Source organism: Chrysochloris asiatica, unplaced genomic scaffold (assembly GCF_000296735.1).
Source record: "Chrysochloris asiatica unplaced genomic scaffold, ChrAsi1.0 scaffold00056, whole genome shotgun sequence".
Classification (NCBI taxonomy): domain Eukaryota; kingdom Metazoa; phylum Chordata; class Mammalia; order Afrosoricida; family Chrysochloridae; genus Chrysochloris; species Chrysochloris asiatica.
In genome coordinates this window covers 8,039,702-8,052,935 of record NW_006408574.1, presented here as the reverse complement: position 1 = coordinate 8,052,935, position 13,234 = coordinate 8,039,702, and the positions used below count along the sequence as shown (strand labels likewise).

Below are 13,234 nucleotides of genomic sequence, written 5' to 3'. Positions count from 1 at the left end.
ACTAATTTGAGGGCACTTAACATCAAAAACGGGCTGCGAACCTTAAGGTCAGCGGTTCGAAACTACCAGCTGCTCCGCGGGAGAAAGATGAGGCTTCCTACTCCCGTAAAGATTTACACCCTCGGAAACCCTGTACAGGGTCGCTATGGGTCGGAACCGACTCGACGGCACTTAACAACAACAAACAACAACAATTTTTAAGTTGGTGATTTTGTATGGCCCATGGATGACATTATAAATTTTGGTTCCCTGCTGTAGGACAGAGGAGAACTGCCCCAGAGGGTTCCGGAGGCTGTCACCTTTAAGGAAGAAGCTCACTAGGTTTTCCTCATACAGAGCGGCTGGTAGCATCAAACCGCCAACCTTCTGGTAAACAGCCAAGTGCTTGACTACTGTACCACTAGGGCCCCTTAGAAGAAAGGTGTCATAGAGCAAACCTGGCATGTGTTGTTGTTGTTGTTAAGTGCTGTTGAGTCAGTTCTGACTCAATAACAACCCTGTATAGGGTTTCTGAGGAGCGGTTGGTGGGTTTGAACTGCGGATCTTGCAGTTAGCAGTCCAGTGCTTATCCTGCACACCACACCAGGACTCCTCAGCATGTATTGAAGCCACCTAAATGTCATTTCAGGAATCCCTTGGGGACGCAAACAGTTAAACTACTAACAGTAAAGTTTGTGGTTCAAATCAAACCTGATGTTTGGTGGGTCTTAAGCTTGCTCAGCCAGTGGAGTGCGCTCTGCTCTGCGACACATGGCCGGAATCAATGTGACACACCTGGGTTCACTGAACATCATCTCAGTTGATCTGATTTGACAAGAGCTTGTATCATTTGCATAACCAGGGGCATCGCTAAACTGCATTGACGCAGATGCTAACCAGTGAGTATCACCGTTGTGTCCCCATTCCCTTAGGGAGACAATGTCGTCCACCTTGCCTACTGCATTAGAACCATGATGTGTTGTTGTTGTTGTGACATGCTGGTGAGTCGGTCCCGACCCTGTATAGCATTTCCAAGGAGTGACCGGTGAGTTTGAACAACTGACCCTAAAGGTTCAAAGTGACTTTGCAGTCTGGCGCATTAACCCGCAGCACCACACCAGGTAGCGTAGTGGTTACGAATCGGGCTGCGAACTGCAAGGTCAGCAGTTCGAAACTACCAGCCGCTCTGCGGGAGAAAGATGAGGCTTTCTACTCCTGTAAGGATTTACATCCTCGGAAACCCTGTACAGGGTTGCTATGGGTCGGAACCAACTTGACGGCACTTAACAACAACAACAACAACAACAACCACACCAGGGCTCCATGAACTATTGTCGGCAAGGACACAAAGAGAAATCCGCCTCTTCTCTGTGAGCAGAACTGGTTTGTAGCTGCTAAAACGAAGGATTACCACAGCTTTCTCAAATAACATGCACATACGTAGAATGTGGTGTGTAGAAAATTAATGTCCAAGGGGGTTGTGTGATTTGCAACAAAACAAAACAACGCCATATAGCCCATGCAAGCCTTGTATAAAAATACAGTATTTAATCTCTTGAAACTTTAGGGGGCGTGGTTCTTAGTCTGCATGCTTGCTTTCTTGTCTCGGACTAGAGCCGTTTAAGGTTTTGAAAAACAACAAATAACAAACTCACTTGTATGCAATCTTCTCTGTGTCTCGACTTCTGGTCTCTGCCCCTCCCCCAGCTTCCTAGACCACGCGTTTGCCTGATGGAAGATAAGCCGGTCCCTTCCATTTGACAGGGCCTCCACTTTATCTCCAACATTCCACACTCCCGTTGATAAACCCATGTCAAACCCTGCTTTCTAGTCCTCCAGACCAGGAAGGATAGAGACTTTGGACTCTATTTCAAAGCAATTCTTATGAGTAGATTATAGAAAAAAACCCCAAATAAATAAAAATTGGGGTAGGTGTGGTGTATGGGGAAGGGAGTGAACAGCAAGCCCTTTTATTGATTTATTGACCCAATATTCATAAGTATCATTATTATAATTGGTTATAAAGAATGGATAAGAACTAGCATGATCTGAAGCGTCCAGGTCTGGCGCTGTAGGAACAGCACTAGACTGCTAACTGCAAGGTCAGAGGTTCAAACCCACTAGCCGCTCCTCAGAAAACCCATAGTCTCTGTGAGTTGGAACCAACTTGATGGTACTTAACAACAACATCACTATTAAGAACCCAAGCCCGTTGTTTACATGAGGGTTCAATGCTTTGGATTTGGACGAACGCACGATGTTCTGGAACCACCACGCTAAGACCATACGGAATAACTTCACTGTCGTAACAATGCCTATCCCCTTCCCCTCCTCTTGAACCCTGACAACCGTGGATGGTTTCCTCTCTCTAGTTTTTGGTGGCGCAGCGGTTTAAGAGCTTCCTCGGCTGCAAACTCAAGTCTATGATTCAAACCCATCATCTGCTTTGTGGGAGAAACTGATGTGGCAGTCAGCCGCCACATAGATGACAGTCTCGGAAACCCTCTGGGGCAGTTCTACTTGGCACACATGTGATCCAATGGACTTAACCATAACCGGCAAAACAGGCATCACTGCCGCCAAGTTCCTGCCTTTTCCAGAACGTCACATGGTTGCAACTACACAATATGTAACCTTGTGTGACTGGTCCTCACTTGGCAACAGGCATTTAAGGTTCTTTCGTGTCTTTCTGTTGTTGTTATGTGCCGTGGAGTTGGTTCCGATTCATAGCGACCCTGTACCAGGTTTCCGAGGCTATAAATCTTTACCGGAGCAGAAAGCCTCATCTTTCTCCCACGGAACAGCTGGTAGTTTTGAACTGCTGACCTTGCGGTTCGCAGCCCGATTCGTAACCACTACACTACCAGAGCTCCTTATCTCATCTCTTTTTCTCACTGAATGAAACCCAATCGCACGGATTGTTGTATTCATTCACTCACCTAACAAAGGGCATCGTGGGTGCTTCGAACTCTTGGCAATTATGAATAGAGCTGCTATCAGCAATCGTGGGCAGGTTTTTGTGTGGCCCTAAATCTTCAAATCAGCTGGATAAATAAACACCCAGGAGTAAAATTGCTGGATCATGCCACGTGGCAGACATGAATTGTATTTTCGGACCCACAATGCATTTGTAGACACTAAGGGAATCCCGTTATATTTCTGCCCAATGCATAAGTACAAGTGAGGTAACAAATGAGACCATCCAAGTCTTGACTCACCACAATTCTTCTCGTCACTGCCATCGGCACAGTCTTCATCCCCATCACATTTCCACAGCTGCGTAATACAGCGACCATTGGTACACTGGAATTGCGAGCCTTCACATTTGGGTCTTCTTCCTAGAATCAGAAGGAACCACTTAGCTATGCAGGAATCCAAGTCAAGTAAGTTAGAGATGTGAGCTGCCCAAAGCCCACCGCCAGGGGTACTCTTGGAGGGGGAGCTTCTGACTTCATAGGTGGTAACATTCCAGAGGCCAGAGTTGGAGGGATCTGGAGGCCGTGACAGACAGTAATTGCATTTTCAGCTGGGCATGTGACATCTAATATAGACTAGATTTCCCAGCCTCTCTTGCAGCTTGTCAGGCTAATGAAATGAAACCGGAAACAGTGACGTACAACTTGTAAGAAATAGGTTTAAATACAAAGGGGTTCCATTCTGCTTCCCATGATTCTTTTTTGCTTCCTGGAAATTGGGCCAGTGCAGCCAGACCAAGATAGAAGGAAATGTGATCTGTGCAGATGTCCAAGGTACCTTAATCTGCCTTTGCATTGTTTTCTCTCATTTGTTTAAACTACTTCAGTAGCTACAATCACAGGGCCAAATCCTAACTCTTTCAGAGCCTTTCTTGTCCGCATTCCTTGCGCTAGATTGCAAAGCCATTTGAACTGCAAGGGCGGTGGCTGTAGCTCACTAGCTGCTCCTTGGAAACCCCATACAGGGTTGCTATGGGTTGGAACCAACTCGACGGCACTTAACAACAGCAACACGTCTGTTACAGTTTAAGTTAGGAAACTTAGCAGGGAGAGCAAGGAGAAGGTTTAGAAGGTTTCAAGTTTTTACCCATGGCTCCTGGTCTTAGACCTTCAAGTCTGTTGGGAAAGGGACTTATCCACAAAATAGCCCCAGGTGAGATCAAAAGCATCCAAGAGAAAAATAAAAACAAAGTACAGATAGCGTTAAGAGGCAAAGAGAGATTGTTTCTAAGGTAGAGATGGGAGTCCAGAAAGTCACAAAGTACAGTGGAATCCCAGACCTGGATTTAAGTTCTCGGAACTTCAGGTTTTCTACGCTTGATGCATCAGTTGCTGCCGAGACAACTCTTGGCAACCCCATGGGTGTCAGAGTAGAACTGTACCCCGTTGGGTTTTCAGTGGCTGAGTTTTCAAAAGGAGATTGGCAGACCTTTCTTCCCAGGTGCTTCTGGGTACACTCGAACCCCCAGCCTTTTGGTTATCTAGTGGAATGCACGCACAGTTTGTACCACCCAGCTAGGCTTGGCTGGAGGTACAGATATTGAACTCTCACAGTATTAGGAACAAATCCCTGTAAGTAGGACACCTGGCGTTTTGCCTGGCGTGTGGCAGCTCACAGGCAGGTATTTTGTATCATTAGCGGGTCTGTCCTTCAGTGGCTGTCTGTGACTTTGAGATGAAAGGCGCAGATCTGATTGCGTAAAGCAAACTGACCACAGATCTTCAAAAAGCAAAGTCTGTTGGTAGAACATGGTCCCCGAGGATTACTCAGGACGGCCTTTCAGATGGCCTGCCACCTCTTAGCCTCTGCAGCTGTGTCAGGCAGGCGTACGGAAGCCAACAACAGTGTCAGGCACAGACTGGGGACTCTTGTGTGGACACACAATACTGCAGTCTGTCCCCTTGTATCAGCTACTCCCTGCTGTCTTGGAGCCTTCTATGTTCTGTGGCTAATTCTCTATGGGATTAAAACTGGGCCTGAATCAACTTTACCATATGGGTGTGGTTGCCTCCCTTGGTACGAAATCTGTTGCTTTGAAAACATTATTAATCACTCTGCCCCCAAGAATTAAGCTGGAGTCCAGATCAAAAGACGTGGTTGTTAAAAGCTGTTGAGCTGGTACCCACTTATAGCAACTCTGTATCTGGTTTCCAAGGAACGGCTGGTGGGTTTGAACCCCCAATCTTAGGGTTAGCAGTCCAGTGATGAGCCTACAGCATGACACCAGACACAAAGATAGCTAGATAGGTACACAATACATACATATCTACATATATGCATACATAGAGGGAGGTGAGTGTGGTTGTGAGCCACCAAGTCGGTTCTGACTCATAGCAACCTGCACAGCGTTTCTATAACTGTACATCTTTATGGGAGAAAGCCTCATTTTTCTTCTGTGGAGAGACAAGTAGATTTGAACTCCTGACTTTGCAGTTAGCAGCTCAGCTATAATCCAGTACGCTACCAGGACTTCTTATACACACACACACACACACACACACACATACACACACATGTATGTTTGCTGTTGTTATGCACCATGGAGTAGGTCCCAATTCATAGTGACCCTGCATAGGATTTCTAAGGAGCAGCTGGTGAATTTGAACCACCAACCTTGCAGTTCAAAAGGACCTTATGGTCCAATGCTTATCTAACAGCACCATACAAGGACTCCATATACATGTGTTGAATAACCACTGAACTGCTAACCACAAGGTCAGTGGTTCAAACCCACTAGGAGCTCATTGGAAATCCTATATAAGGTCACTATGACTTGCAACTGACTCCACAGCAAAAAACAAGATATAGATATAAATAAATCCAACAGTTGTCTGTCAGTCTGTCGTACTATGGTGGCTTGCGTGGTGCTGTGATTCTGGAAGCTATGCCGCCAGTATTTTAAATAGCAGCAGGGTCACCCATGGTGAACAGGTTTCAGCTGAGCTTCCAAACTAAGACAGACTAGGAAGAAAGAGAGATGGACTACTTACAAATATTTAGGCACTGAAAACTTTATGAATAGCAGTGGAGCATGGTCAGCATCAGAATATTGAGTATTGAAACATGATGAAGAGCACCAGAATACTGTCAGAGACAGTGACAGAAAATGAGCCCTTCAGGTTGGAAGAGACTCAAAATACAACTGGGGAAGAGCTGCCTCCTGAAAGTGGAGCTGACCGTGTATGGCAACAAAAAATGAGTAAAGCTTTCAGACCCGTCATTCGCTGAGAGGGCACAACTCAAAATCAGGAGAAACAGCCGCAAATATCCTTTAATAATCAGAACACGGAATGTACAAAGTATAAATCTAGTAAAATTGGAAGCTGTGAAAAATGAAATGGAATGCAGAAACATCGATATCCTAGGCATTAGTGAGATGAAATGGACTAGTATTGGCCATTTTGAATCTGACAATCTCATGGTTTACTATGCTGGGAATGACAAATTGAAGAGGAATTTGTTGTTGATGTAGGTGCCATCGAGTCAGTACCGATCCATAGCGACCTTATGCACTACAGAACGAAACACTGCCTGATCCTGGGCCAACCTCACTATGGATTACATCTCAATGTAAAGAAAACAAAAATCTTTACTCACCACTGGACCAATAAGCAACATTCTTATCAACAGAGAAAAGACTGAAGTGGTCAAGGACTTCATTCTTCTTGGATCAACTATCAACACTCATGGAAGCAGCAGTCAAGAAATCAAACGATGTATTGCATTAGGCAAATCTGCTGCACAAGACCTTTTTAAAGTGTTGAAGAGCAAAGATGTCAGCTTGAGGACTAAGGTGTGCCTGACCCAAGCCATGGTATTTTCAATAACCTCATATGCATGTGAAAGCTGGACACTGAATAAGGAAGACTGTAGAAGAATTGATGCTTTTGAGTTATGGTGTTGGAGGAGAATATTGAAAGTGCCATGGGCTGCCAAAAGAACCAATAGATCCTTTTGGAAGACGTGCAGGCAGAGTACTCCTTGGAGGAAAAGATGGCAAAACTTTGTCTCTCTTACTTCAGACATATTGTCAGGAGGGACCAGTTGCTGGAGAAATATATCATGTTTGGTAAGGTGGAGGGTCAGAGAAAAAGAGGAAGACCCCTAACAAGATGGATTGGTCAAGTGGCAGCATTGATGGACTCAAGCGTGGCAACAGTAGTGAGGTTGGCCCATACCATCTCATTAATCATCAAAAACACCATTTCAACATCTATCTTGAAGTAGAATGCTGTCTGTGATAGGGAATATTTGTATACCTCCAAAGAAGACCAGTTAATACAACTATTATTCAAATTTATGCAGCAACCATAAAGTCAGTGATGATGAAGTTGAAGAATTCTATCAACTTCTCCAGTCTGAAATTGATCAAATATGCAATCAATGTGTATTAATAATTACTGCTGCTGGAATGCAAAGGTTGGAACAAAACAAGAAGTATCAGTCATTGGAAAATATGGTCTTGGTGACAAAATCGATGCTGGAGATCACATGATAGAAGTTTGCAAGACCAATGACTTCTTCATTGCAAATACCTTTTTGAAACAACATAAAATATGAGGACACACATGGACCTTACCAACTGGGATACACAGAAATCAAACTGACTACATCTGTGGACAGAGTCAGAGGAATAGCTCCATATCATCAGCCAAAACAAGGTCAGTGACAGACTGTGGAACAGACATCAATTGCTTGTATGCAAGTTCAGGCTAAAACTGAAGAAAATTAAAACAAGTCTAAAAGAGCCAAAATATGAGCTTGAACTATGCCACCTGAATTTACAGATTACCTGAAGAATAGATTTGATACATTAGACACTAATGACTGAAGACCAGAAGAGTATGGGATGACATCAAGAACATCACACAGGAAGAAAGCAAAAGGCTATTAAGAAGACAAGAGAGAAGGAAAAGATCAAAAGGACGTCAGAAGAGACTCTGAAACTTGCTCTCCAGTGTAGAGATGCTAAAACAAATGGAAGAAATAAGGAGGCAAAACAGTGGAATAGAAAATTTCAAAGGTCAGATTGCGAAAACCAAGTGAAATATTATAATGAAATACTCAAAAGACCTGGAGTTGGAAAACCAAAAAGAAAGAAGATGCTCAGCATTTCTCAAGCTGAGGGAAATGAAGAAAAACTTCAAGCCTTGACTAGCAGTATTGAACAACTTAATGGGCAAAATACTGACTGATGCAGAAAGCATCAAAAGAAGTCACTGTACCAAAAAGAAATGGTCTAGGTTTAACCCTCTCAAGAGTCAGCATATGATCAAGAGCCAAAGATACTGAAGGAAAAAGTTCAAGCTGCACTGAAGGCCTTGGCAAAGAACAAGGCTCTGGGAATTGACAGAACACAAATGGAAATCTTTCAACAAACTGATGCAGCATTGGAGGCACTCACTCATCTCTGCCAAGACATTTGGAAGACAGCTACCTGGCCAACTGATTGGAAGAGATCCACATTTGTGCCCATGCCAAAGAGAGGTGACCTAACAGAATGCAGAAATCATCATATAATATCATTAATATCTCATGCAAGTAAAACTTTTCTAAAGATAATTTTTAAATGGCTGCAATAGTACATTGACAGGGAGCTGTCAGAAGTTCAAGTTGGATTTAAACAAGGACGTCAAATGAGGAATCACATTGCTGAAAGCAGAGAACACCAGAAAGATGTTTCCTTGTGCTTTATTGACTATGCAAAGGCTTCTGACTGTGGACAACATTGTGAAGAATGAGTATTCTCAAACACTTAATTGTGCTTATGAGGAACCTGTACTTACACCAAGAGGAAGCTGTTCAAACAGAACAAGGGAACACCAAATGGTTTAAAATTACTAAAGGTGTGCGACAGGGTTGTATTGTTTCACCATACTTATTCAACCTGTATGCTGAGCAAATAATCCGAGAAGCTGGGTTCTATGAAGAAAAATGTGACATCAGGAATGGAGGAAGATTCATTAGCAATCTGCGATATGCAGAGTATATAACTTTGTTTGCTGAAAGCAAGAGGGCTTGAAACATTTACTGATGAAGATCACAGACCACAGTCTTTGGTATGAGTTGCATCTTGACGTAAAGAAAACAAAAATCCTTACCATTGGACCAACAGTCAACAGCCATATAATGGAGAAAAGGTTGAAATTGTCAAAGACTTCATTTTGCTGGGTTCAACCATTAACACTCACGGTAGCACAGCAGTCAGGAAAACAAACGACATGTTGTGTTAGGCAAATCTGCTACGGAAGACCTCTTTAAAGTGTTCAAGAGCAAAGATGTCAGTTTCAGGCCTAAGATGTGCCTGACCTTAGCCATGGTATTTTCAATAACCTCATATGCCTGTGAAAGCTGAACAGTGAATAAGGAAGACCATAGAAGAATTGATGCATTTGAGTTATGGTGTTGGAGAATACTGAAAGTGCCATGGGCTGCCAAAAGAACAAACCAATCCATGTTAGAAGAAGTATAGACGGAATGTTCCTTAGAAACCAGTATGGTCAGACTTCATCTTTCAGACTTTAGACACAGGAGGGACCAGTCCCTGGAGAAGGACATAATGCTTGGTAAAGTGGAGGGTCAGAGAAAAAGAGGAATACTCCCAATGCGATGGATTGGCACAGTGGCAGAAGCAACGGGCTCAAGAGTAGCATGACTGTAAGGTTGGCACAAGACTGGGCAGTGTTTTGTTTTGTTGTGCAGAGGGTCCTTATGAGTTAGTATTGACTCGACGGCACCTAACAACAACAATATACATATATATATTATATATAGTAAATATATATATATACACATCAAAAGTTCATGGAAAAATTCCATTATCTGTTAAATCCATTTTTCCATGAACTTTTTGGAGTCTGACTGCAAGATTAGTTTGAACCACAAAGTTAGTGGTTCAAACCCACCAGCCACTCCTTAGAAACCCTATACAGGGTCGCTATGAGTCAGAACTGACTTGATGATACTTAACAACAACAAAACATATATATAATATATAAATGTATATGTAAATATATATAAGTACATAAGTATATTCTTCCTGGATCAACCACCAACATTCATGGAAGCAGCAGACAAGAAATTAAATGAAGTATGTTGTTGTGAAGTGCCGTCAAGTCGGTTCTGACCCATAGCGACCCTGTATAGGGTTTCCAAAGAACAGCTGGTGAGCTTGAACTGCACCTTGCAGTTCAAACAGCTTTGCAGTCTGGTGCCTTAGCCCACAGCGCCACACCAGGACTCTAGCAACCCTGTATTGCATTAGGCAAATCTGCTGCACAAGACCTTTTTAAAGTCTTGAAGAGCAAAGATGTCAGCTTGAGGACTAAGGTGTGCCTGACCCAAGCCATGATATTTTCAATCACCTCATATGCATAGGAAAGTCGGACAGTGAATAAGGAAGATCGTAGAAGAATTGATGCTTTTGAGTTATGGTGTTGGAGGAGAATACTGAAAGTGCCCTGGGCTGCCAGAAGAACCAACAGATCTGTGTTGGAAGAAGTGCAGCCAGAGTGCTCCTTGGAGGCCAGGATGGCCAAACTTCGTCTCTGGTACTTTGGACATATTGTCAGGAGGGACCAGTCGCTGGAAAAGGATATCATGTTTGGTAAGGTGGAGGGAGGGTCAGAAAAAAAGAGGAAGCCCCCCAGTGAGATGGATTGGCAAAGTGGCAGCATCTATGGGCTCAAGCGTGGCAACAAGTGTGAGGTTTGTCCAGGATTAGGCAGTGTTTCATTGTGTTGTACATAGGGTTGCTATGAGTTGGTACCGACTCAATGGCACCTAACAACAACAAAAGTATACGCAGTCCTAGTGTTGTGCTCTGGTAACGAAGTGGTTACAAATTGGGCTTCTAACCTCAAGGCTGGCAGTTCAAAACTACCAGCTATTCTGTGGGAGAAAGATGAGTCTTTCTGCTTCCGTGAAGATTTACAGGCTCAGAAACCCCGTACAGGGTCGCTATGAGTCGGAACCGACTTCACGGCACACAGCAACAAACAACAGTGTGGTGCTGTGAGTTAATGGACTGGACTGCAAAGTCAGATGGAACCACACGGTTGACGGTTCAAGCTCACCAGCCATTCCTTAGAAACCCTACACAGGAATTGACTCACCGGCATTTAACACCACCACCACCACATAAGTATATACAGATAAATAAATAAGATATACTTGGTTGTACAATGATGCCACAGCGGTTAAGCACTTGGCTGCTATCTGCAAGGTTGGCGGTTTGAACCCACTGAGGTGGTCCGCAGGTCAAGGGTAGTCTGCTTTCTCCTGGAAATCAAGACTGTTGTTGTTGTTGTTGTTGTTATGTGCCGTCGAGTCAGTTCCGACCCATAGCGACCCTGTACAGGGTTTCTGAGGTTGTAAATCTTTATGGGAGCAGAAAGCCTCATCTTTCTCCCGCAGAACAGCTGGTAGTTTTGAACTGCTGACCTTGAGATTAGCAGCCTGATTTGTAACCACAGCTAAGAAAACCTGATGGGTCAGTCCCACTCTGCCATTGCGAGGTGAATTGATGGCACCTAACAACAACAGGGAGCTCTGGTAGCGTAGTGGTTATGAATCGGGTTGTGAACCACAAGGCCAGCAGTTCAAAACTACCAGCTGTTCCGTGGGAGAAAGATGAGACATTCTGCTCCCGTAAAGATTTACAGCCTCGGAAACCCTGTACAGGGTCACTAAGAGTCGGAACCGACTCCATGGCACATCACAATAACAACAACAACAATAAAGAGTTCTGGTGTGGTGCTGTGGGTTAATGTGCCAGACTGCAAAGCCATTTGAACTGCAAAGTTGTCGGTTCAGGCTCACCAGTTGCTCCTCGGAAACTCTATACAGGGTCGCTATGGGTCGAAACCGACTCCACAGCATTTAACAACAACAATACATACAGAAATGGCAGATGTACACACAAAAACCACATTACGTATAACATTCCAGTGATGCAGATCACGTTCCTCATGCTAATCATCACCACTACCTGCTTCCAACCTTTCCCATCACCCCTAGCAGAAGAGGCTCAAGGTTCCCTGGTGGCACAATGGTTTAAGCACTCCACTGAGAACAGAAACATTGGTGGTTCCACTCCCTAGTCACTCCACTGGAGAAAGGTGGGGCAGTCTGCTTCTGTAAAGACTTACAGACTAAGAAACCCGATGGGAGGCTGCACTAGTTCTTACAAGGTGGCTATTAGAACCAACTCCTCAATGACACCCAACAACAGCAACAAGCAAATATGGCTTCCCCTTCTCCAATGTCACTACTGTTTCAGCACTGATCAGTGCTGGGGAGCAGGTTTGGGGGCTCTTTGCTGCAGTTTTATGGCCTTACAACTTTTGAGCACTGTGGGAGGTAAATGCATCTGAGCATTTTATTTGATGAAGTAGAAATAAAGCTGGGAGCCTGGGTATCAATATCCTAGAAAGAGCTACGAGCCTGGATACCAACATCCTTGGAGAGCTGGGAGTCTGGGTACCAATATTCTCAGGAGAACTGAGAGTCTGGGTACCTATGTCCTAGAAAGAGCTGCGAGCTTAGGTATCAGCATCCTTGGAGAACTGGGAGCCTGGGTACCAATATCCAAGGAAGAGCTGGGTGCCTGGATACCAGTATCCTCAGGAGAGCTGCGAGCCTGAGTTATCAGTATCCTTGGAAGAACTGGGAACTTGGGTACCAATATCCTACAAAGAGCTGTACACCTGGGTACCAGTATCCTTGGAGAGCTGGGAACCTGGGTACCAATACTTTTGCAAGAAGAAGCAGTGCAGGCTGAAAGGCTCTGGAGTCTTAAAAGGCTTTAGCATCTCAAGTTGGTGAAGTCAACATGAGACAAGAACACTGACATGGAGGGTACCACATGGCCCACAAGGCCACCAGACAGCCCCACTTCATTGTTGTTGTTAGGGACCACTGAGTTAGCTCTGACTCGTGGTGACGAGATGCACAACAGAACAAAACACTGCCTGGTCCCATGCTGTTCTCACAATTGTTGCCACCACTGTGTCAATCCATCACATTGGGCGTCTTCCTCATTCTGCTGACCCTCTACTTTACAAAGCATAATGTCCTTCTCCGGGACTGGTCCCTCCTGATAAGATGTCCAAAGTGTGAGAGACGAAAGTCTAGCCATCCTTGTTCCAAGACAGATTTGTTTGCTCTGGTTAGGTTAGAGACTTAAACGTAGGTGTCAAATGATGATTTCAAGTCCAGGGTAGGGTGCCTGGAACCCCGTGCTGTTAAGTTGATTGTGACTCAGAGTTAACTCCATGAG

General features: G+C 44.3%; 1 protein-coding gene across 2 annotated transcripts in view; it reads right to left on the bottom strand.

The window, feature by feature from the left end:
- VLDLR (very low density lipoprotein receptor) overlaps positions 1 to 13,234 on the bottom strand; it is a 51,847-nt gene that overhangs the window by 23,797 nt on the left and 14,816 nt on the right. For both annotated transcript variants that reach the window (XM_006863742.1, XM_006863743.1), the window contains exon 2: positions 3,198 to 3,317. In XM_006863742.1, coding sequence (XP_006863804.1) covers positions 3,198 to 3,317 — 120 coding nt within the window. The remainder of the gene's footprint in view (positions 1 to 3,197; positions 3,318 to 13,234) is intronic.